At 38.8% G+C, this 24,429-nt stretch overlaps 1 protein-coding gene across 4 annotated transcripts in view; it reads left to right on the top strand.

Annotated features, from left to right (window-relative positions):
* Positions 1-24,429, top strand: part of PRKCZ (protein kinase C zeta) — a 42,461-nt gene that overhangs the window by 15,013 nt on the left and 3,019 nt on the right. For all 4 annotated transcript variants that reach the window (XM_042883105.1, XM_042883104.1, XM_042883103.1 and 1 more), the window contains 13 exons: positions 3,773-3,858; positions 6,489-6,620; positions 7,734-7,815; positions 8,694-8,746; positions 10,402-10,590; positions 12,074-12,171; positions 12,682-12,768; positions 13,179-13,314; positions 13,668-13,755; positions 14,329-14,448; positions 15,026-15,105; positions 15,671-15,760; positions 23,191-23,306. In XM_042883105.1, coding sequence (XP_042739039.1) covers positions 3,773-3,858; positions 6,489-6,620; positions 7,734-7,815; positions 8,694-8,746; positions 10,402-10,590; positions 12,074-12,171; positions 12,682-12,768; positions 13,179-13,314; positions 13,668-13,755; positions 14,329-14,448; positions 15,026-15,105; positions 15,671-15,760; positions 23,191-23,306 — 1,357 coding nt within the window. The remainder of the gene's footprint in view (positions 1-3,772; positions 3,859-6,488; positions 6,621-7,733; positions 7,816-8,693; positions 8,747-10,401; positions 10,591-12,073; positions 12,172-12,681; positions 12,769-13,178; positions 13,315-13,667; positions 13,756-14,328; positions 14,449-15,025; positions 15,106-15,670; positions 15,761-23,190; positions 23,307-24,429) is intronic.

Here is a 24,429-nt window from a genome sequence, read left to right on the forward strand (position 1 = left end):
GGCACACAACAGCATTGAAAATGATATATTAGCTCTGTTTTTATTGCATGCCAGTGTCCTGTTAAGTCTGACTTATCAGCCACTTCAAGAGAAGGATATGAAGATGGGCAACTGAGAGATCATGCATGAGAAATCAGTGTGCATGGAGGGCAGGTTTTGTGCCCAACAGTGCTGAAATGGGTGTTGGCTGAGCCTTTTGAACTTGCTGTCTGTTGGAAAGGAGATAAAAAGAAGAGGTTTTATTGTTTCCCAAATACTAGCTAGTTGTAAATAAAATAGATGGCACCTTGTCCATTTCGGTAATGCTTGCAGTTTCTTGAATGGAGAATGCTTCATACTTAGTCTTCACAACTTCTGAAAAAGAATGTCAGTTGTACATAGCAGCTTAGTGGTAGCAAAAGGAAAGGCCTGTTAACACCATACAATGCATGTCTGTTACGTGCTTTAGAAAGTGGTTTTATTGTTTCAGTGCAACTGTTGGAGAAATATTGAGTAGCAGAGATGTGAGCAACATACATCCAAGTCGTTTAGAGTTTGCTTTCACTAAATTTATTCTATCTTTATACAGAATGATCTCCCTGAGAGTCCATCTGAAATACCAGTATCCGTTTCATAGTTCTGATTTCTAAGTTGGTTTTAAAAGAATGCTCACTTGTCTGCTCAGCAAAACATTAAAAGAACAAAACAAAAAGTGGGCATTCTCATAGTGTCCAGCTGGCAGGCCATGTAATTGGCCTATAAACAACTTGCATTAATCTCTGAGAAGTGATTTGCAGTGGTAGCAAATTATCTCTGTGCTTATTATGGTAAAAGATTTCATTATAGTTTGCATAAAAGCAGATTTTGGACTCATAAAAACCATTTATAAAATCCAAATGCAGGGGAAATAAAATGTTTGTGGCTCTCCCATTGCTGTTGGTTGGTACAAGGCACACTTTTCAGACAGCTGATGAATTCTCTTATGCATTCTGGAAAGTACAAGCTTTGTCAAGCTGCTTTGGATGGGAAAAAACTACATTTTGGGCCTAGGGAAAGGCTGGGCCTGTGTTTTCCATTCCTTTTATCCTGTAGTGCTGGGAAAGTGTATTGTCATCTGAAAAATAATTGCACTTTCTTCTGTTTATCTCTGTTTTTCCAAGTTATATTGCTTAAAAGCAGTGTTCAGCCCCCTCCCAGTTTCTGGTAAGTCCTGATGGGGCCAATCTTGAATGGGGAAGCATCTGCTGTAGATGAATCAATTTAGAGTGAAGAGCGAACAGCAGACTTCTTAAATCACTCCTCAGTTTATATCCATGATTTAAAACATCTCGTTTCTTTCTTCTTTTTTCTTTTGACTTGAAGAGGTGGTGAAAAATACATGTAGAGTGCAAACAAAACAGCTATTAAATATATTTATGGGCATTCCTGTTAGTGATGTAGACGTAGAGCTTGATGACAGAGGGAAGAGCTGCTCAGCAGTGACAGTTGTTTCACACTGTTTTCAATGTACAGGCAGTTGGGTGAAGTACTTATTCAGCTGAATTTTTATTTCTTTTAATCTGAACTTGAAAATAAGGTCTCTGTTCCAAAATTCTGATCTTGGAGGTATATAAAGCTTGGGATGTTACAGACAGGGAGTGGGAATCGACCCCACACTGAATCAGTGGCTGTCGTCCCAAAGAAGTGGGGTGGGGGAGGGCATTGTACTGAAATGAAGCTGTATTAAGTTAGCTGCTGTTAGGCTGCTGCCTCCTAAGAATGTGATATGAAATCCTGACTTAGAATTTAATATTTATCATTAATTAGGGAAGTGACTTGCTCCTTTATTTACAGACTTCATCAACACGAGCTGCTCGTTAACTTACCCGTCACTTACTATTCCTTGTGCTGGTGATAAGCTGCTGCTCAGAGCACAGATGTATGAGTTGTCTCCATATGGTGCTTTGTCTAATGAATCCATTAGCTATCCTGGAGAAAATCTTAGAAGTTTTTTCTTCTTGGTGAAAAGTCGTCCTACGAATGGTGGGACGGTTTCGGATTGATGTTTGTGGATGGTATATTTTGCAGTTGTATCAGGAAGATTTGTAGCTAATTACAGAGGATAGTAGCATTTCACAAAGCAGTATTGAGCTTGTTTTGAGTAAAGGGAACTAAAGGTTGTTTTTACCTTGATAGCAAAGACTACAATTGTGCTATTGGATTTTCTGTGGTTCTAACTGTAACCTGAAGTCCAGACGTTTGGTTATAGAAAGCATGATTGGACCCTAATACACTCAGAGTCACGTATAGGGAAGCTTGCTTTCATTGGTCCTAGCAATGACCTAGATAAAAATTACAGCCAACATTGCCATTTGTAAGGTCTCATAAAAGTGTGTGTCTTACTATTGTTGAGAAGGTCTCAATGGGAGCTGTTTGTGCTTCCAAAGCTGTGTAGTTCTCTATGTCATTCCCTATGACACTGGTTTACTTGCTAATGTTTCATGTATGAAGTGGATAAAAAATATCCTGTACAAGCTGCCAACTGCTTTAAGTTGCATTATAGCTAGTGTAAATAGTGTGTTTGAAAAGGCATTCTGCTAGAGCTTTGTATAGGAAAATGTTACTTGTGTTACTGAAGATGATTTTAAAGCAGTGCTATCTAAGAAGTATTTTAGCTGCTTATTTTTCTTTGGAAGCTGTATGATGCTGTGTTACCACTGAAAACGCTGCAAGATGCATTTCCTGGAAATGTTTAAGGAGATGTCACATGTGCCTCACTGTCAAACATAAGTTTTCAACTTTGAGGTTTGCTCATAATGTGTGAACTATATTTGAACCTCTTAATAATTCAGCAGTTAGAACCATGCTATGATAGACTTCCAGTTTGGCTGCTTGTTAGCAAGGCTGCAGTGCCAGCTTTCACGTGACTGCTGAAATTGCTCACAGCTCCCCAGTCCATCTCTTCCCCATGTGTTTCCCTGCCAGGACCCACTGGTGCTGCTGCTCTGGGCAGCCCAGTGCTGCTCACATCGAGGACCTGTTCTGTGTCGCCGTGCAGCTGTGAGCAGCTCAGCAGGACTGGTGCTGCACAACGAATTTTTCAATACTTTGTACTTAATATCAAATTCTCTAAAGAGCCAGGCAAACATTGCACATATATGTGTGGAAAGTGGCAACAAAATGGAATTGGAGTAGGTGCTCGGTGCTGTTTTGCATGGCTTCTTGAAAGATCTGTCTTAAGCAGCTTAAATTATTTATTGTTGTCATGTTTGGACTGTATTCGAAATAATTGCGGCCCTGCGCTCGAGCTGTTTCCATAATGGAATAAACAGTTGTGGATAGCATTTACTAACCAAGATAAAACTGAGGTCAAATAATGCAATGCTGCAGATTTGTGACATCTTTTACTCTTAACTGCGCGGTGTTCTTAGCACCAGGCTCCTTCTCATGTGCATGTATGAGGTTGCCATGGTGGGATCCACACGGCAGTTTCCCTGCAGGAAGCTGTTCCTTTAACTGTCACCCTCCTTCCTCCTCACCTGAGCTTGAACAGCACGCAGGCAGGAAACAAGATTAGGATCATGTGAAGAAAAAGAGACAGAGATGTAAAAAAGGGAGAGGCAGCCTGAGAGCACCTCCTGCAGAAGCTGTCATTAAGGCTGCCTTAAAAAAAACTAAACCGGCAGGGATCTTAGCTGTGCGTTGCTATTTAGAAAAGCAAGATTGTTTTAAGTCCCAACTTGCTTACCGTAGCGTGTCTGCTATTGCTGTGCAACCATGCTGCTGCTTTACACCTTCTTAATTTCTTTCTTAGAATCAATCTACCGACGTGGAGCCAGAAGATGGAGGAAGCTGTACCGAGTGAATGGGCATTTGTTTCAAGCCAAACGTTTTAACAGAGTGAGTACTGTTGTATAAAATGTAGGGTTTTGGTAATGCTCTGTGGTAATTGTTTTCTCAGTCCGTGCTCTCTGTATTTGAGTGGTGGAAAAAATAAAAGGAAAAGCAAGATGCTTATTGATGTGGCTTTTCAGTCTGCGCAGCGTTATTCGGGTCAGAAAAATCAGAAGGCTCAATCTATGAGTCTGATTGGTGGCAATTATTTTTAAAGTCTCTAAAAGCTGTTTCTGTGAATATTTAAACTCGTGGGCTCAATCAACCCATAGAGATTAAGCTGCCTGATTGCTGCGTGAGCTTTTGCCGTCAGTATATATTGTTATTTTTAGGTATTACAGCTCTTGATGTTAGCTTGAACTGTTTTGAATTGGTGGCATTACGTAATCTAATTAAGAGAAAAAAATCTGTGTTGAGCTAAAATACAAGTGCATTAAGAATCTGACTTAATCCACATGAGCTAGTGAATGTAGCTTTAAGGGTGAGGCTCCTCCTTGACTTTTATCCCATTATGTCAAAGTATTGCAGCACATACAAATGTCATGTACACTTTGGGGAACTGGATACAAAACAGAACAGTGAGGTGAGTTAACTGTCTTTTTCAGCAGAACTCTGTGAAATTTGTACTACTGCCTGGATGCTTTTTTTCCTTAGTGTTCCTTATCCCAAATCTGCTTTTTAAAAGCAGGAAAAGCCCCTTCAAAGTCATTATTTTATTGGTGTCTATGTGAAACACAGATTATTTATCTGAATTGGAGCAAGTGTTTGTGCACTGTACTGTTCCTATCTTATTTTTGTAATTCGTGGTATGAAACATTCCATAAATTTTGTTTGGTTTGTTTGTTTGGTACAGAGTTAAAACACTTAATTGTGGATGCATACATGCCATCTTAACAATCTACTGTTACTAATATAAATAATGAACTTTTGTAGAAATTGGGCTAATGATGAATAAACACATGATGAATTGGAAACTGTTAACATACTTATTTGACTTTGCTATAACCATTCCTGTAGAAATTAAACCTTCTTAAGGCAGAGCACAGCTTAAATCCAACTGAAGCTAGTAGTAACTAGTTGATGTGAATTTCAACTCATGATTGCCTGTAAATTTCAGTGTCATATTTCATAGTAATGTGTGCATTTTTGAACTAGATACCAAATTTTAACTGAATTTTCAGGATTGCAGTATGAATTTATGAATTCATTCACTTCTTGCAGTAGCTGTTTAAAACTCCCTCAGTTAATTCAAGTAAATGAACACATTTGAGCATTTAAGTGATTAGACTACAATATTGTTGATTATCATCTTGCTGAACGTGATGTGAAAGCCCACTGTTATTCCTATGGCTGTATGCATTTTGGGCAGGCACGAGGGATCCTTGTATTACTCACAGAATCTGACAGTTGCCCTTTTGTCTTTTTTTTTCCTGCTTGCCTGTATCTAACCGAACGAAATGAGATTTTCTCGTATGCTGTTTCCAAGCTGTAGGACATTTTATTTAGCCTTCAATATCACTGCTGCCAAACCCATACGAGGGTACTGAGGGCAGTCTGGTGCAGCAGGGTTTTTGAAAGAAGCGGCTGCAGATGTCCAAGGCTTACAGCCCTGGCACTTTCTCTTGTTTGTTTTCCCCTGGACAGCATAGCTTGGATTTCTCCCAGTCAGGGAGTAGCTACATAGCTAAATGGAATGTAATTAAACTTCGTTTTCTACAGCTATTAAGATATGAGAGGCGATATAGAGAGCAGTTTCTTTTCAAAAAGCATCCAGTCTCTGATCATTATACTACTGGAAAGGATTCGTAGTAGTTTAATGCTTTTGGGCAGGGCACCATGTATGATTCATTAGTCTGAGGATCTGAATAACCACACTAACTGCAGTTTGCTGGGAGGAACAGACTTGTACTGTTCTGTGGCTTTGGGACAGTTGCAGAGTTCTAAGCCTGAAATGGGGGACGAATGCAGGGCTGCCTGAGCAGGATGGTGGGCAGCGTTGTTACCCCGCTGCAGTAATGACAGGAGAGAGTCTGCAGACAGTGAATAGTAAGCAAGTCACCATTTGGCAACCTGTGTGCTGTGTATAGGGAGATAACTGAAGGTAGGTCACTTTTTGGCTTAAAAGGATCTGTTTGCAATTTGACAGTTTGGGCAAAGTGTATAAAATGACCACAGCACGCATACAGTGGAAAAACTACTTAAAGAGGTGCCTTGTTGAAGTCAGCAGCAGAATGTCTGACTTACTACTTTGTTCCTCATTTTAATTTAATTTATTCAGATGCCATTTCCAGACATGGAGAAAAAAGGCCATATATTTCAGGTATTAAATAATGCAACGTGCAGAGGTTTTAAATCAGACTTGATAGATAAGATTTTTAATTATGTTTTCCAGAGTTTCTACGTATGTTCTGCCTGAGAAGTATATAAATGCAGATGTAGGACAGTCTTCATATTTTGATTTGTGGAGTCCTGTATCATTTTTTGCCTGTTATGATACTTCTTTACACATGTGGCACAAATTCTGTTACACATCTGTTAGGAAGTGAATAGGGTGGGACCTGGTAGGGTGAGCTCTCTCTGCTAGCCTACAGGAGGGAATTGATAATGGAATTGATAATGTGCATTCTGCTTTCTAGAGAGCATACTGTGGCCAGTGCAGTGAAAGGATATGGGGTCTGAGCAGGCAAGGCTACAAGTGTATCAACTGCAAATTGTTGGTCCATAAACGTTGTCACATACTTGTTCCACTGACCTGCAAAAGGCATATGGTGAGTTTGTGTTGAAGTTTGTGTTCTGTCTAGAACTGGTATGTCTTACTGTGCCCTGTTCTGCTAATTGTAGATGTGCATCCGAAGTGATTAAACACTGTGTATGGCTGTAGATTCATAACATTTGGTGTTAATTGATTTTCACTTTCCAAAATGCCCACAGAGGATAAGCCTTTAGATTGTGAGCAGGAAAGTGAGAAAAGAAAACTTGAGATGTGACCAAGTGTGTGAGCAAGCTTGATTTTTGACTTTTCCTGTAGACAGTATTTCATCTTACAAATAGATAAAGAGCTGTCACTGACAATCCTAGCGTTTGTTTCCCAAAGGAATGTTTTAAGAACTAAGACACTCGCTTAGATCTTGTTGGCACCTCTGTGCTGGGTTTTGCCATCTGTTTCTCCAGGACTTTTTGCTTTTCTAGTGGCATCCCTACCATCTTTCCCAGGTTTTAGATGTTAATCTGTGTCCCTGAAGTTTAGCCCTTCCATATTCTCAGCAGAGATTTTAGCCAGTGCTTTACTTATTTTTTGCATCATTCTTTTTGCTAACTGGAAGCTTAAACCATTATTTTTTTCCTCACTGGTGTTAGATACAACTTACCTTGACATTATTAGATTATTTGCAGTTTATTTGTACGTGTTCCTGTATGTGCTGGAGTCATCCTACATGGTTCACAATGAGTTGTGGATGATACCAGTGTCCAAACATAATATAATATCACTTGGTATTGTGATACTTATCAAGTCATTTGATACCTTTGCATAATGAGTGAAAGAATATGCCTCTGCTCTAAAGTGAGTGCACAATATCATTTGGACACTTAATTTGTTGCAGTTCCACATAAAAGACTCAGAGAAGACTTGAGAAGAATTAGTTTGAACTTTGCAGTACAGTATACTAATTTCACATTTGGGAGATGAGTGGGCATCTGTTGTAGTTAGAAAGGACAATTGCAGTGTGTTGATATTCTGAAATACTTTCTGGAAATCCAGGTTTTTTTCTTGAAGCTACAAATGTAGGGTTCTTGTTGCAGTTATTTGGGAAGACGTTGTGGCCTAAGAGGGTCTGTATGAGCTGATGTTGTTTTCCTGTGTGATTTGTCTGTCTCCAAAGGATTCGGTCATGCCTTCCCAGGAACCTCAGTTAGGTGATAAAAATGATGAAGTTGACCTCCCTTCAGAAGAAAATGATGGAAGTGAGTATTCTTCTGTTAAGATGGAATTCCTGTTCTTCCTCACCTGTAGTATAGTTACAGTATTGTGACCTGAAAATCTGTGAATGTCTTTGTTGCTTTAAAATCTTTTGCTCATTGGTAACTGCCTCCTCTGATATCCCTCACAGGATGAAATCTTTAACCTTGTTATTAGAGGTTGCAATTGTCTTTTCTGTGTTCATGACTGAAGAGTTAAGTAAGCTCTCTAGGTAAAGTTCTCTTCATACTTGCAAGTGTGGTGTGGTAGAGTGGATCTATGGACCGGAATAGTTGCTACACACAGCCCACTTTCCAGTGTGCCTGTTTTCTCAAAAGGTTACTTGGGGCTGATGAGCTCTAGTTTTGTCCCATGAACTTTGCTCATTAGCAAGTTGATTACAATGAGTTTCCTTTAAGCATGTCATCTGATTCGCGTTTATCCTCCACTCATGTTTTGAAACCATTCCATTAATATGAATTTAAGTGTGGATCTGCTGGCAACAGCAGATCTGACCTACAGTGTTAAGGTAAGTGCACCTCTGAGACTTTCTGAAGGCTTCCTAAATTGTGTGGAATTGGGATTATTCCTTCTAGATCAATGCTTCCCTGGTTTAACCTGTTCTGGGTCTGGGGCTCATTTATCCTGCCTAATGTTCACTGATGAGTTCCTGGCTGTCTCAGAGTTGGTTATTTGCAGTGCCCTTGGTTAGGAACTACTGTCAAGGCTGGAAGAATAGAGTAGAAAAACATGATCAACTGTCCCACAGTATTTATAGCAAACTGCTAACCCTTAAATACTGAATTATCTTACAATGTACCACTTTCTGAATTATTCCTAGTAAGGCCTTAATCACACTACTTCTGTTTGACATGTTTTCCAGTTCCTTACATTCCCTCAAACCGGAAGCATGACAGCATTAAAGATGACTCTGAGGTACGTTGTAAAATGACTTCTGTAATTCACTTCTACATGTTCTTAATCATACACCTTTTATCAAATAGCTAATTATATTTCGGCTGTTTTCTCTGTTACCACTTAAATAAGAGGTCTGAATTTTCTTTCTGAAAATGATTTTAAAGCATGTTGGATTCTTCTGATTTCTTCTGTATACAGCTCTTGTCATCTGAGTCATGATGTGAGAGAGAGGCTTTATCCCCTGCATTCACGCTGAAACAATACTGGTTCAGCAGATTGTTTGGCTGTATAGGTTCTTACAGCATGCGGTGGCTTTGACATTGTTGTCTGCCCTCTCTAATGGATGCACACCCCTTCTCACCCTAGGGCTACCTCTGCAGGCTAACATTATAGAGAGCTGGTTCAATCTGGTAGTACATTACCTATCCAGCTCTCTGGATAAGTAATAATTTACAGAGAGCTCCTGTGGAAATACAAGTGAAGTACCATGTACTTAAGCCATTTTTTTTTTGGCTTTTGTAGAGGCTCTGACACAATCTCTTCATACTGTTATTCCCTTAAAGGAGTTGAATTCAAAAGGATTTTAAAAATGCTTCTGGCATATTTGAATTAAATGCATTTTACAGAACTGTAGCAGCTGATTTGTTATCCTGCTTCTAAACAAACCTGTACCTTCTTTCCTCTACCTCCACTACAATACTTGTCACTACTATTAATTTACACTTGAGTAGCTCTTGCTCTTGGGTAAGTGACTGCCTTATTTTCCATCATGTGCCTTTAGAATTTGTCTCAAATTCAGAGATGCCAAGACATGAGTTGTTGTTGTTGTCTGTGGTTTCTGCTATGGCAGTGCTCAGGTATACACTGTTTTAATTTAAATTTTGATGGATGCTCTTCTGAATTACAATGATCTGACTTTCCCGTCTTGCTTTTGAGCTTAACTAAAATAATTTAAGGTGTCTGCAAAGAGGATGTGGTATTCTGGTAGCTTTGTTGAATAGACTCTTTAAGCTCACAGCAATCTCTTCTAATAGCAGTCAATCCTAGATCAAGATTCTTGATATAAATAGTTGGTTCAGCAGAACACTGATCTGTCTGCAAGTACTGTAGCATGAGGTCAGATAAAAATAGGCAATAGAAGTGTGTCAAAGCATTGTGTATCCTGGTGAAATTTGGAAAGTCAAAATGTGTTGTGGATGTGAATCTTTAACTGCTTAATCTGTAGTGTTATATCACATAATTCCAGCAGATAGTTAAGATCAAGTTTATCTTTTAGAATTTAAAAACAGCATTCTTTGTGGCAGAATATTTTCTGCCAGTTCTCACATTTCAGAATATAAAAGATGGTCTTTGCTCAGTGTGAAGTATAAGTCAACATAGCCTAAAGTTTAAGGATGACTAAAATGTCACTTCTAAAAGCAATGCCTTCTGTTTTCCAGTAGGGAGTACTTATATGATTCATTGAACAACTAGAGCAAGAACAAGAGAGCAAAACAGACACCAACAAAATATTTCTAAATAAGTTATCAGCCATTCAGATCTGTGTGACAGTGACAACAGCATGTAAACTCAGTGAGCTCTGTCCAGTGGTTTAAGACCTTTTGGCTGTGATAGATGCTAGAAAGAGAAGATATGTTCATAACAGTTAACTACTTGTTTCTTTTTTTATACAGGATATCAAACCAGTCATTGATGGAATGGATGGAATTAAGATTTCTCAGGGGCTTGGGCTACAGGACTTTGATTTAATCAGAGTTATTGGACGTGGAAGCTATGCCAAAGTTCTTCTAGTTCGGTTAAAAAAGAATGATCAAATCTATGCGATGAAAGTAGTGAAAAAAGAATTGGTCCACGATGATGAGGTAAGCCTGTGACTGCATTCCACTGCGTGTTTTGGAAACGTAGTGCTGTTTGTCAAACATCATTCAAATGAGAAGGCAGCAGAAGGCTTAGAAAACAGTTCTGTCGTAGGAGTTGTACTAGCTTTTGAAGTCACCTGTCACTGTCTGCTTAAAGTGCAGCATCAAGATTCAATTTGAAATGTTTCTCATTTTGATAAAACTCATAAATTTGGTGGAATGCATGTGAAGAATGTTCAAACAAGTGTGCTAATCCTTACACTTAAGTTCACTTAAAAGGACAGAATAGATAAAGTGAATCCCAGCAAAGAAGGAAGGGAGGTTTGAACCACCTGCAGTGCCACAGAGCTGGGACGTGCCATGTTAAGTAAAGGAGTGGGGGATGGGTTCACAGCCCTGCTCAGACAGTGCTCTGAGAGACCTTGCAGAACGATGCCATACGTTGTCAGGCTGCCAGCTTCGGTGGCACTCTGCAGTGTAACATGCTTGTGCAGGAGTGGCAGCACGTATGTAGCTTACTATGTAGCACTGCTGTGTTGTATGAATGTACAAATATGATGAGCTTAGTTTGGGATCTCCTAAAGGAGAAATAATTGGTTAAAACAAGAAATGAGCATGTTTCTTCAAAATGGAATGTGGCGTTCATATTTAGGCCCACATTTACCAGTCTGTAATGTAACTTCTTGAGGAGTGTTTAAACACAAACCTTTCAGATTTGGTTTTGTTGGTAATTGTTCTTGATTCCCTTTGAGACTCCAGTTACTCAGCCAGATGGGTTGTCCTGGAGTTGAAGTCTTTGTTTCCCTTCATACAGTTCTTCACCAGTTGTTCTTGACAGGAAGGCCTGAATTCTCAGCAGCTGTCTTGGTTATCTTCAGATTGGCTGGAGAGCTGGAAGTACCTGTCAGAAATAGAGAATTCTTACTACTTGCATTCCTTGTTTGTTGGCAGGGTGCTGCTGAATGTTCATAGAGCAGAGTGTGGTCTGTGTAATGTCCTGTATCTACTGCTAGAACTGGTTGTCCATACATTTTAATTTCTTATGATTATAAGAAAAAATGATGAAATGCTTTCTTACGGATCTGAATTTTGGTATTTTGGTACAAATACTTCACTGTTATCAGTCAAATTTTGTTACATTCTTGTATTGTATTGCAGTGTGTAGTCAGAACTTCTGTTGATGTATTAAAGGCAGTCTGTGATAATACTGAGGGTGATTTTGGTTGGACAAACTCATCACATTTTGGTAACTGCATTGAGTGAATTTCAAGTATCAGATGAGCAAATGAAGCTCAGTTATTTAAACCCACTGAATAATTGAGCTGAAGTGTTTTCTATTTTCCTCCAGTTTTAGTTTTTTAGCCTTTCTTAAGGACATGTGAGAACACTATATACTAGGAAGGTTAGATGTAAACAACTTATTTTCTGGGAGCGTTCACAGTGGTTATCTGATAGAAGTTCTGATTGTTCAATTGTTCTATTTCAGGATATTGATTGGGTACAGACAGAGAAACATGTGTTTGAACAGGCATCCAGCAACCCATTCCTGGTTGGTTTACATTCCTGCTTTCAAACGACGAGTCGGTAAGAAAGATCTGAAATTACAGTAATCATTGGACTAACTGCTTCTCGTTAAGGAAGTACAACCACTGCCATGGCAGCCAGAAAGCTTTGGAAGGGTTCCATTGCTTCACCAAGGCCAGTTCAGAGGGTGTAACTTAGTGCAGTGTGGAGCAAAATGCAGGGATTTCCTGCCCGTAATATTAATCAAACACTGCTGTCTTTCGTACTGTTTCTGGTAGTACCACAGTTTTCACAATAGTGGACAATTGAGTGAAATGTCCTCTTCCTGTTTAGTCTGGCTTTTCTTCATTTTTCTTTGCTTTCAAATAAAGGATGTGCTCCTGCTGATATGGGTCCAACAAGGATTCTTTTGGCTTCTTTCCTAATCTTAAGTAATTGCGGTAACCATAAGAAATATGCAAGTCAGATTCAAGAGTGGAAGTGAAAATGGCTCAAATTGGAAGAATAGCAGTAGTTTTCTTCCTACTGAGAACTTGCTTGGAAGCCATTAATTGTGTTGTATACTTTCAGATTATTTCTTGTCATAGAGTATGTAAATGGAGGAGACCTTATGTTTCATATGCAACGGCAAAGAAAACTTCCTGAAGAACATGCAAGGTATTTCACTAATCCAGCTGCCGTGGTTTTCCTTCGGTTATTTCATGTTGTATGAGATTCTTTAGGAAGTTTGTTCTGTAAGAGAATATGAATAGCCCAGGGGAAACGGGTTATTTTTAAAGATTGGAGTGTTGTGCTATGGTAAGAAATGTCAACTTTTTTAGATGTGATTTTTGATAATTAGCAAACCATTTCCATGTATTTGCATTTACTGCTTCATGTTCAGTTAACATTTCTTTGATATGTTGATAGATGATTAATAGAATTTAAAATTACATTTGCCATTCGTGGAGGAATGGTTTTACAATATGAGTTCAATACTTTTGTGAACAAATGCAGCTTCCTTTCAGTATCCTGTTCACAGAGACAAACTGGTTTTGTACAGTTTTTAAGATTTTTCTCTTTTTCAGGTTTTATGCTGCTGAAATTTGTATTGCTCTGAACTTCCTACATGAAAGAGGCATAATCTACAGAGATTTAAAACTAGACAATGTTCTTTTAGATGCAGAGGGTCATATCAAATTAACAGATTATGGCATGTGCAAGGTAAAATGTTCTTAGCTTTCTTTTCTCTTTTCTTTGTCACTCAGTAGTGTATTTCTCTGGTTAAGCTTTTAAGTCCAGCACTGTACCTAGTGATATCAAGGGGAAACTGATAGAAGTTACCCTTTGCTTAACACCAGTGTTACTGAGCCCAGAATTGGTTGTGAAATAGCAACTTAATGCTGCAAAGTAGCTGAAGCATAGGACCAGATTTGTGACTTATTCCTTCATGTTTTTTATGCCGATCACTTTGCTGGAGAGGAGTTGACCTTGACTAAGTTCATTTCTAATGTTCAATTTTCTACCTCCAAAGTAGAGGTAAACTTCTAATTCTTTAAACTGCTTTATGTATGTAGGAAGGATTGGGCCCTGGTGACACTACGAGCACTTTCTGTGGAACACCAAATTACATTGCACCAGAAATCCTAAGGGGCGAAGAATATGGTAAGCTGAGACTGAGCAATTTGGTGTTACAACTGAGCACGAATCCAAGTTAGAGTCATAGCTTTGTTCAAGTACTGTTGTTACAGGATTTCCTCATTTTTGTGCCATTATATGTTGAGGAAATTTAAATGCATGTTATACTGTGTAAGTTTGCAAGAGAAAAACAACCTTTTAAGTTCAGAAGTCGTTCATTTTGGCTGGTTTTAAATCCTACTTTCCCTGAACAATGCAGTGTTACTGTATAAAAATCAAGCCTCAACCCTTGATGTACTTGACATCCCAACTGCTATTGTTCCCCAGGCAAGGTTATGGAATGCTGTGACGAAGTTCATTGTTTATGCAGAGTCAAAACTATAATCTTAACCAGTGTGTTGTTATAAACTGATCTGATCAGTAGGTTGGGTTGTGTACAGACACCTACACAATCTATACGGGTTGCTTTCATGATCCAAATTCCTGTCAAGTCTCATGCATTGATACTGGTCATGTAGAACCAGACCATTGATCTTCACATTATGAGAGAACCCTGAAATTGGAAGAGCAGCTTAAAATCTGCTGTGTAAATATTGGCAGGGTTCAGCGTGGACTGGTGGGCTCTTGGTGTATTGATGTTTGAAATGATGGCAGGAAGGTCTCCGTTTGACATCATTACTGACAATCCAGACATGAACACTGAAGATTACCTCTTCCAAGGTATGGTTTTTTCTTCTATGATTTCTCTTGGGGGAGAAATAATGAAAATCAACAGTTGCAGTAGGACACTTGGAATTGCCTTCTCTTTTCCTTTTCTCATCTTGCAGCTGCTAGCAGGTCTACAGTATATGAAGTATTTTTAAGGTTTCATCCTAGGTATTTATTTTATTGAACTGTGATGAAACAGCCTGGAATTAGGAACCTTTCTACAGATGATAAAAGCATGTCAAAGAACAGAAGTGAAGCCAACTAAGATTGTATGGAATTACGAATTATTGCTTAAAAGCAAACTTTTACTTACGCTGAGGACACAAAATGTTTTATTCCCTGTTCGTGCTACAAATAAGAAGATCATGTAGCTAACATTTTTTTTCTGCAATCTTGAAGTTTTCCTGCAGTAGTCTGTATTACTGTAACTCCTTATGTTCAAAAATGTATGTTAGTTTCCAAAATTACCAAATGTTGCCATTTTTCAATTGGTAACATATCTGAACAATGTAGTGTTTGTGTTGAAATAATGGTCAATGTAACAAAACAAACAGAACCAACTGTATTACTGTTTTTAAACCTGTAACAGTTATCCTTGAGAAGCCAATCCGGATTCCAAGGTTCCTTTCTGTCAAGGCCTCCCATGTGTTAAAAGGATTTTTAAACAAGGTAAATGACATTCTCTTATTTTTAGCATCTAATATCTGGAAGTCAGCTTCCTGTTGAAAGGAATACGGTTAAGAAGTTAATCTGCTTACTATTAAGAAAATCTATAAAACCTTGACATCCTGTATGATTTAAAAAAGACCAACCAAACCACCACCACACAACTTGTTAGTTCTGAAGAACTCCCACATCAGACTTGTTTCAAAAGCCTGCCCTTAGTTAGAAGTTGTTATAGACATTTATAAACTCTTATCTGTAACACTTAATGTTCATTGAATTAAGTTTATTGAAATCCATAGAACCATCATCATTCAAATGGGGGGAAAGGATATGAATTACATATCACTAAGTCTAATTATTATTGTCAGAAGTTGTAAAATACTTTGTTAAATAGAGCTTTTATATGAACTCCAAAGAGAATGAAGGTGCTTTGGTAGCCGTAGTATGTGTGTGTTAACAGCTGTTTGTGTAGCAGTGGAGAATGCTGGTGATGCAGATGGGGTTGGTGATACAGATGTGGGCTGTAACTGACTCAGTTTATAACAGCGTGTTTCTGTGCTTTTTGCAGGATCCCAAGGAAAGGCTTGGTTGTCAGCCACAAACAGGGTTTTCTGATATCAAGTCTCACACGTTTTTCCGCAGCATAGACTGGGATCTGGTAAAAATCATTACTTCTGTTTGTGCCTTCAAAAGGAATCTTGTTAGTTTCTTGTTAATTTAGCCAGTGGAGATGCAAGGTGCCTGTGGTTGTACTCTTCTGTGTTCATTTCACACAGTCCTAACAGAGAAAGGCAGCCTGTATTATTGAGCAGTGCTTAATTTCCCTGGTTAGAAACCTTTCTACCTCGAAGGGAGGGAAGGTTGCTATTTAACTGAATGAACAAGAGCAGGGAAAGTGCCACAGAACCAGTTAAAGCACAGCCATGGCAGGTGAGATGCTTCACATGCACAAAGCATTTGTGGTCTACTTGTAATACATTATTGAAAAAACAAATTATGTACATTTTAAAATGAGGAGGATTATTCAAGTAGGTAAGAGTGAAGTAACATTTAAGGCAGAGAAGGATTGTATCTTTTTCTTTAAAAAAAAAAAAAGTGAAAGTTTTGTAGCTATTTGAAATAATCCTCTGATTATTTCTTCTTGTTTTTCTCTATATCTGGTGTAATAACGGAAATGTTTAGCTTAGGATGGAGCAGACAATGTGCATGTCTGTAGGTTTGGATGCATAAATATTTATTGAAGCTAGTTTTGTAAAAGCTTCTGTTACTCAGTAACTGTCTCTGCTTCACAGAAAATCACCATAGGAACTGCGTTGTTGCATTTATTGACACAGCCAAAAAGAAGTCAGGAACTCTTCCTTACCAGCATTACGTTTTTAACACTTTAGTTGAACTTTGAGAATATTGAGAATATAGGCACGTGTTGTTTTCATAGTCCTGGGAAGTCTCCACAAAATATAGAAACAGGCAAGCAGCAGTGCCTGTAATGATGTGAAAGAGCTTCAGATGAGAGCCATATGAGTGTTGCTTCCAGGCCTGCTGTTCAGGCATTCACAGAAGACATTCACTGCATTAGGAGTTGTTCTCAGTGTTCTGAGATACCTGCCGTTCACAGAGCGGTTTGTACCATAATTACAAGGATGTCTACTTCTGTCACAGCCGTGGCTCGTTCTGTGTTCTCCCTTCACCTACGTGCTGTGTTCCATTATGTTAGCTACCCAGTGGTAGCTATCATGCAACTTGACTGCAGTTTGTGTTAGAAAATAAATGCCATGCACTGCAGGGTTTCTGTTTTGCAGAGTTTTTCTGAGAGGTGCAGAAGACTCTTGGATCTGTTGTCTTTGTTTGTATAAATACTTGTTAATTGGAACTATTACTTCTTGATCATGCTGAGTTTACTTGAATTTTGGTTTTCTACCTACTTTTTGGTTGAAAGCCTTGGTATTAAATATCTAATTAAAAACACTAATAAAAAACTGGGGTGGATTTCTGTACAATTTTGCAAGATAATTAGGACAGCGCTCCTCAGGAGGATCTAAGATGTCAGGAAAAAAGCTAAGCTGTGCTTTTAGTATTGGGAAATGTATTTGGGATAACATGTAAAACCTCTGTAAGTGTTGTTTTCAGTCTTGGTCATCTGAGTTGTGTGTGGTTGGTTAGGAACATATTAGATTACTCACTCTGTATGCAGCATGGTATAACAGCATTCAGGGAAGCACCAACACAACCTTTCTAATTGTTTCAGCACAAAGTACCTATTTTTACAGTGTTTATCCATTACATATCGAAGAAGTGCTACAAAGCCATGGCTACTGCAGTGTGCAGAAGCAGTTATGGCTACATTTTGCACAGCAGTATCAACTCATCGTTCGCATTGTGTTGTTAGATTATGGTGATGGCAGCGTGGCTGGCTTTTTTGTTTTGGGTTTTGTAACAGAATATAAATTTTAGGGTTACAGTGTGGGGGTTGGTTACTGAAAATTAGAACAAATTTAGTCTCTGTTCCTCTGACTTGAAGGTTAAGGGCTACTTCAGGTCATTTACTCTGTTCAAGCGTTGCAGTTCATCTGGTGTGTTTCCCTTCCTACTAAATACAGCCAATAGCTTTTCCATACTTGTTTGCTTATACTTCTTAATTGCAAGTTTTACCTGTTAGCTGTAGATTTCTAGTTGAGTGTTCATCAGAGTCTCTAGAGATGTGAATCTTAACTGCATTTCAGATGTTTTCATTTGATTGGTGGTGTATCAGGAGCATTAAGTAGACTGGATGAGTCTCCTGTAATTGCACACAAATGCTGTTCCTCAGGAAGAGAAGTAAATACACTGTCCTACTCTTTCTTCTATTGCAGCATTCTGCATCTGTGTAGGAGTTTTTCCAGTCTTGACTACACTGTACCAAGTTAGAACAGCAAGCTTAAATGGCTGAATTATTTTTGGATCTCTATTTTTAAATGTGGAGCACTAGCTATATTGGTGTTCACTGCTTAACTTGTACTAAGTTATACTTAAGTATTTTGACATTTCTCTCAAATGGCATTTAGAATCATTGAATTTGTAGGCTGCTTATGTTAGTAATTATGGAAAAGGTTGCAAAAATAGGAATGCATTTCTGGTCTCAGTATAATTCATGTCAGTGTGGCTTCTTGTTGTTTGTGTTGCTTCAAAACATCCAAAAACCTTCAATTTTTCCTATATGAATTATTTTAAAGTGGCAGTAATTTGTATATGATCTGTGAGGCAAAGAGGAGCCTGAAGTCAGATGGTCGGGAGAGAATTTTGTGGCAGATGTGAAACTTTACTTAATTTCAGAATACAGTGACAATACATTTCAGCTCTCAAGTCCTTGTTACTGTTTTTGATATGCAGGCAGCACAGAGGCCTCCTTATGTGCAGTTTCAGTTGATAACCTGTGGACATAATGGGTGTAATAACTCGAGTGAGAAACCTCTTCAAAGAATATTACCAAAACGAATCATAGAACGGATAGGATCAGAGAATGCTATTTAATATAGAATACAACTACTTAAGACTGAACAAGACCTTAAGGGAACCTACAGGCCTTGGTGTAGAAAATAAGAATGCTTCCCTTCCCTCGGTGTGATTCAGCCATCCATCCAGGTGTGTGAAGAGGCTGGAGCCAGGGAGAAAGCTGAGTGTATCACGGAATATTACTGCTATGAAAACAAAACCTAGTTTTTCAATCTTCATACAGAAATACATATTAAGACAATCTTACTGCTTTGTCTTTTAATGCTGTTGTCGCTGAGGATGTTGCATGAAAACAAACTGTGCTTTTTGCTTTTCCATTAGCATCGTTAGTTCTGTTCCAAGGGGAGCTTTGAATGTTGATTTTGTATCTGATGTTTCTCTAGAGGAACGGTGACCTCCAGTGGCCAGCAAGGCTTAACCCAAAGTGTATGTACCACGTAGGCCTTAACAGATCAGAGTAATGATCAAGTCTGGTAGCCTGTCTCTATCAAAGCCATTACCAGAAGCTTCAGAGGAAGGTAAAAATGGTTCCAACTGCTCATAGCCTACAATGTTTCTCCTAAGGATAAATAACTTCCTTCTAATTCATGTGTTGGTCACTTTTATGCCCTGCAGCATGAGTAGAAACACAGAGCATATAGATGTGTTGCTCAATTAGTGGTTAGGAAGTTGCCTGTAACATAATGCTTTTTACCACGGCTTTTAAGTACTAACTTCTGTGGTGATAAATTCCTTAACAGAACAGGGGGAAAGTAATTGGAGTATATCTTCTTTAAAGAAAAACTACCTCCACAGTCCAGAGAAGGCAGGAGTAATTCATTTAGCCAGAACTTAACTCTGAAACAACTAGAAATCTAGTCTTTAATCAGCTGCATGCCTCTTAGCATTCTACCCAACAAAAAATTTTCAGTGATAATGTAATTATGGATCATAATATAAGCTAAATTGTTACCCTGCCACTGAGCATCTTGTCCCCAGTTCTGCTCCATCTTGCTCCATCTCAATTACAGGGGGATCCATGCAGGAAGTTCTGTACCTCTCATTTGATACAGCTGAGGTTGTTCTTGTGTATATTTCCAAAGCATATAACTGGAATGCTGATCCTGTTTCAAGTTCTGTAATTTCTGCTTAGATGACCCATTAAAGAAACCCAGGGTGAGTGATAAACGTAGTGTGTTTCCAGTACTAGAAGTCTGCACTCATTTACCCTTTGTTCTTCCAATTAAAATGTAATCCAGTGATGTTAACTGGGAAAGCCACTGTGGAGTGTATCATACGTGGAAAATCTCTACTGTTAGGAGGCTATTTCAGACAACTATGAAAGCACAGACAATGTAGCTATAAAGCTGTACTCTGAAAGTAGTAATGCCAGCAAATGTTTTAAGTACCCACAGAGGATGTTAAGATAGACATGTGCCAACGCTGAAGAATAGCATTATCACAGTTTCTTTTGCATTCTTACCCCAAAATCCTTGCTGACACTTCCTTCTGCAGGCAGGTAATGACTTCAGTCCATTTCTGAATGCAGTTCTGTGATGTGTACACAGCCTCTTTGAATTAAAGGAGCTTTGAACAAAAGCAGCATGCCAGCTAAGCAAACATTTTGTAGAATTGCCATCTTAGGTGATCATAACTAGAAGAACACCAATAAGATATGGTTATCTGTTATGTTTAACAGTTCTGGTTATAGCTAACTTGTAAATTGGCAGTTTAGGAGCAAATAATTTCAGTTTTGTTAACGCTCAGTAATGTCTCTGAAATGTTGCTGCAAGAATTGTTTTTACAAAGTAGATGAAATTTTCTGACATCCATAAATCATTAGCGATGGATGGAGGAGCTCGATTCGTGATGTGCTTCACTCAGCACACTGCACTGCCACTTTCATCACTTGCTGTGCCTGGCTTTGTAATTGGCACACTGCTTATCCTTTTGAAGTTGGCTTTCTAATGAAACAACATTTTCTCACTGTGATGTGTGGTTAACAAATGCCACAGTGTGATCGTAAAATAAAACCAGAGCATGGGACCTGATGGCAGTATTATTGGTTTGTAATAGAAAGTTGAAAGATTCAAGTGAATATTTAAGAACAGTAAGTTCTGTCTCTCAAGAGTGGCTTCCCAGATGGAGTTTAGCAGCTAACTACCTCTATTGGCCTCTATTGCCTGGCTATATGATCTGAGGTGGACACAGCATGGGAGAGAGGTGGAGGAGGGGCCGGGTGTGGAAGAACTCTGGCAAAGCTGTGGTCAGTGATGTGTGGGGTTTGGGAAGGCCAGAACTTGAGACTTGCTTTTTCCTGAGGCACTGATCTGGGTCGGCCTCTGAAATCATTGCAGTAGCTTCCTTAAAGACAGACTAACAGCAGCGTAACCTTTAGAGTATGTAGGAAAACTTGTTTGCATTAATGTGAGCTAATTTGTATGATATTCTTGTACTTGGTGCATTTGATAATTAAGCTCATCAGTTCTCATCATGGCGAATCTGCCTATGAAGATTTTTGCTATCTGTTGTTAATCGGTAGAATCACTTACTTAGAATGAAAGGTGCTCTTCATTTTTGTTTTTATTTGCTTAGTTTACTTATTTTCTTAATGCTTCTGATTAGTGAGGCGTTAGAGATGTGTAGATGTTTCACATTTTAGAAAATGTTACACTTTTTTATGCATTGTTTTTCTTTAGCATAAATACTTTGTTACCTTTGCATTGCATCCCTAAATTATGTATTTGTTTCAGTTTAAATCATAGCCTCAGCATATCAATAACTGTAGGCATTAGAATTTGGTTGGTTACCTTCCCATGAAATGTGTGTTTGCAGGGCAGAGAAATAACATCACATGACATTGATGTGACCTCCTTGAAATGCCACGGATGCTTAGAACAGCGTGCTGGAATCATTCACTGCTCTGGCTGTGCGTGACAACGCTCCTCAGTTCACACCGTGTTCTGATGATTTAAGTTCTTGCCTTTGGTGTTAGTTGGTATTGTTTACCTCACTGATTTTCCAGACTGTAATGCTTCGGAATGGCTTGTTTGCTCGTGTGGAGGAGTTGAGCAGTAGCACTGACTTGGCTGCTGCTTGGGCTGTGTCTTATGCAGGAATTAGAACGAGTGTTTGCCGCGTGGTAGAGCTGGGAAGAGGGGCAGCTAGTGCTGCCTTGGTTACAGCATTTTGTGTTTAAGTGTGAATGGAAACCTATTTAATTTGGTTTTGTCTTTTCTCTTACGAAGCAGTGAGAGCACTTTGTTTTTGTTGCTGTCGTTACTTTAGACTACACTGTCAGATATCAAGTCATGATGAATTCTATCCACAAATATTTGATGTATGATACCTTAAAGAACCATGCAAGAAGTATACAAATCCATTAGAACTGCTTATAGACAATCCTACAAAAACTTGATTTATAAAAACTTTGGATGCTTCTTACTCTACAGTGCTTCAACAGGGAGACGTTCTGCATTACTTCCATTGTATCACTGTGGTAGTGCTAGTTTGTATTTCAGGCAATATGTGATTAGTTGGCCAGGTCTTGCAGCATCTCACCGTGGTTGGCGACCTGCTCACAAAGCAGGGTAGATGTGTGTGGGCATCCTCCTGCTTTTGGAAGTCAAAACACCCGTCCATAACTTCCCCTTGGAACAAGCTAAGCAAGGGGGAATTCCTGGTTTTAACTGCTGTGGATAGATTTCAACACATCTCAACCTGTCAGCAGCTCCTGTGTCACTCAGAGCTGTGATAAGAGCAGTCTTACAACTCTGGGTGATAGCAGGGATTTGTCTTAACAAATAAACTATAGCTTCTGTTGAGCACACTGCTGCTGCAGCAAATGAGAGAAGGTTCTTAATGATTAGAGCAGCATTATTTGAATCAAAAGTGGGTTTTTTGCGTGTTTTGGCAGTCCTTGATATGGCAGATAAACAGTGGCTTTGTGTTCTCATAGCAGGAAGCATTGTATGTAAATACACTTAAAGTTGCATTTTAATTGCAAAATGAATTTCTGGGTTGCTTTAGCTATTATGATGGCTCTTGCTTTTAACGAGTAGCCATTGAAGGGGATGTTAGTAAAAGCTGCTTACAGTTTTGTTCTGTGCTGGAGCTAACATTAACCAGTAAGTCTGGATGTCTTGATGTAAATGCCTTTGCAAGAGGCAGCTTTAGAGACGCTTATAGGAGGGGGGAAAATGTGAGAGATTCTGGGAGGCTTCTTGGCTTGAATGGAAAACTTCTGGAATGTGTTGTCAATTTTAAATCTTGAACCAGATTTACAGAGCAGCAGGTTTTTTTTTTTTCTTAATTTATATGGTGAGAGACTTGAGAAACAGCTTTTCTATTATTCAAGTTTGAAGGTAATTTCTGATTATTTCTCCAGTTGTTATCCTTTTGCTGCCTTTTAGATGTAATCCAGAAGCATGTACCGTTCAGTGTCAGTCTACTAGAAAAAAACTTACTAGCATGTTTGTACCTTCCACCAATATTAAAATCTAGAAATAAGTAACTATAGTTACACATGTACTTTCAAGCCAATTTATGTTACTTTTAGGGAGTTTACAAATTACTGAATATCTGTAACTTTTCTTCCTCTCCCATTGTATTTTTTCCTAGCTGGAGAAGAAGCAAACAACTCCTCCATTTCAGCCTCAGATCACAGATGATTATGGTCTGGACAACTTTGATACGCAGTTCACCAGTGAACCTGTGCAGCTAACCCCAGATGATGAGTAAGCTTTCTTTTTCCCTGAATACAGTCACACATTAAATTTATCTTAAGTTATAAAAGTTGTTTTCTCATAGTGATCTTTAAATATGTACTTAGCTTCAGTACATAGTCAATGTCTTCAAATATTCTACAACTTACCTTACTTTCTGTATATTAGAAAATTGCTCATAATCCCTAAGTTGGTCAGAACACCTCATTAATTTACTGTTGGGCACGTGCTTGCTCAACATCAACATTTAGTTCGAACCCAGGCAGTTTGAATCTTAGATTGTCCAAACTCTCCTAAAGTAACTGTACACAGTTTGGGGTATTTACAGAAGTGCTAACAGTTCAAGTTGGAAGCTTGACTGATGTCTGGAAGGACGAGGAGAAGCCCTGTGCAGTATGGGGCAAACATCAGAAGAAACGTTCTTGTAGCTGTCACTTGTGTGTGAAGCATTATTGCGTGGTGCTGTTTTGTCACAAGTACAGTGAGGCTATTTGCTGCTTGTCTGGCATTTTGGTGCAGATCAAAAGTGAATCAGGAAATGCTGAGCTTTCCCAAAAACGTGAGACAGATAATATTGAAATTGCAGTGCAGCAAGAATTTTTTTCAGGAGAGCTTTACTGTGAGAGAGCAGGAAAGCTTTGCTTCTACTTCATACACTTGCTTTTTATTTTCAGTATTTTTAATTTCCTCTGCTTGCTTTTTCCTTATTAGGCTAAAAGCCCTGTGCTGTAGACTATACTGCATTTGTTTTCCAAACATCTGCAGCCTGCTGCCTTGTTCACATTTGAAGAAAACCAATTTGTTGTGTTCTAGAGTTGTAACTGGATTCTGCAGAGCTGGTTAATGAAGGTGTGCCCAGATCAATCTGTGGCTCTTTTTAGGTGCCTAATAAAGCTGATTCTGAAGTACTGATTTTGGAACTGGGCATTTAGTAATGGATTTACTATTCCTAATTTACCAGATACTGCCTGAAGTGCTGCATGCAGTTGTGTGCCATCTGTGCAAGAGGCTGTTGCATGTCGTAACTATTAGCAGGCACATTCCAGCCTTATATGCTTCTGTGTGCTTCCCTTCTTCCTTGCTGCTACACAACAAAGCTGAACTCTTCTGAAAGACAGCGGCATTTCAGAGCCTC

This window comes from Lagopus leucura, unplaced genomic scaffold (assembly GCF_019238085.1).
Source record: "Lagopus leucura isolate 7727_CA_CO unplaced genomic scaffold, USGS_WTPT01 Super-Scaffold_100037, whole genome shotgun sequence".
In the NCBI taxonomy this organism is placed as follows: Eukaryota; Metazoa; Chordata; class Aves; order Galliformes; family Phasianidae; genus Lagopus; species Lagopus leucura.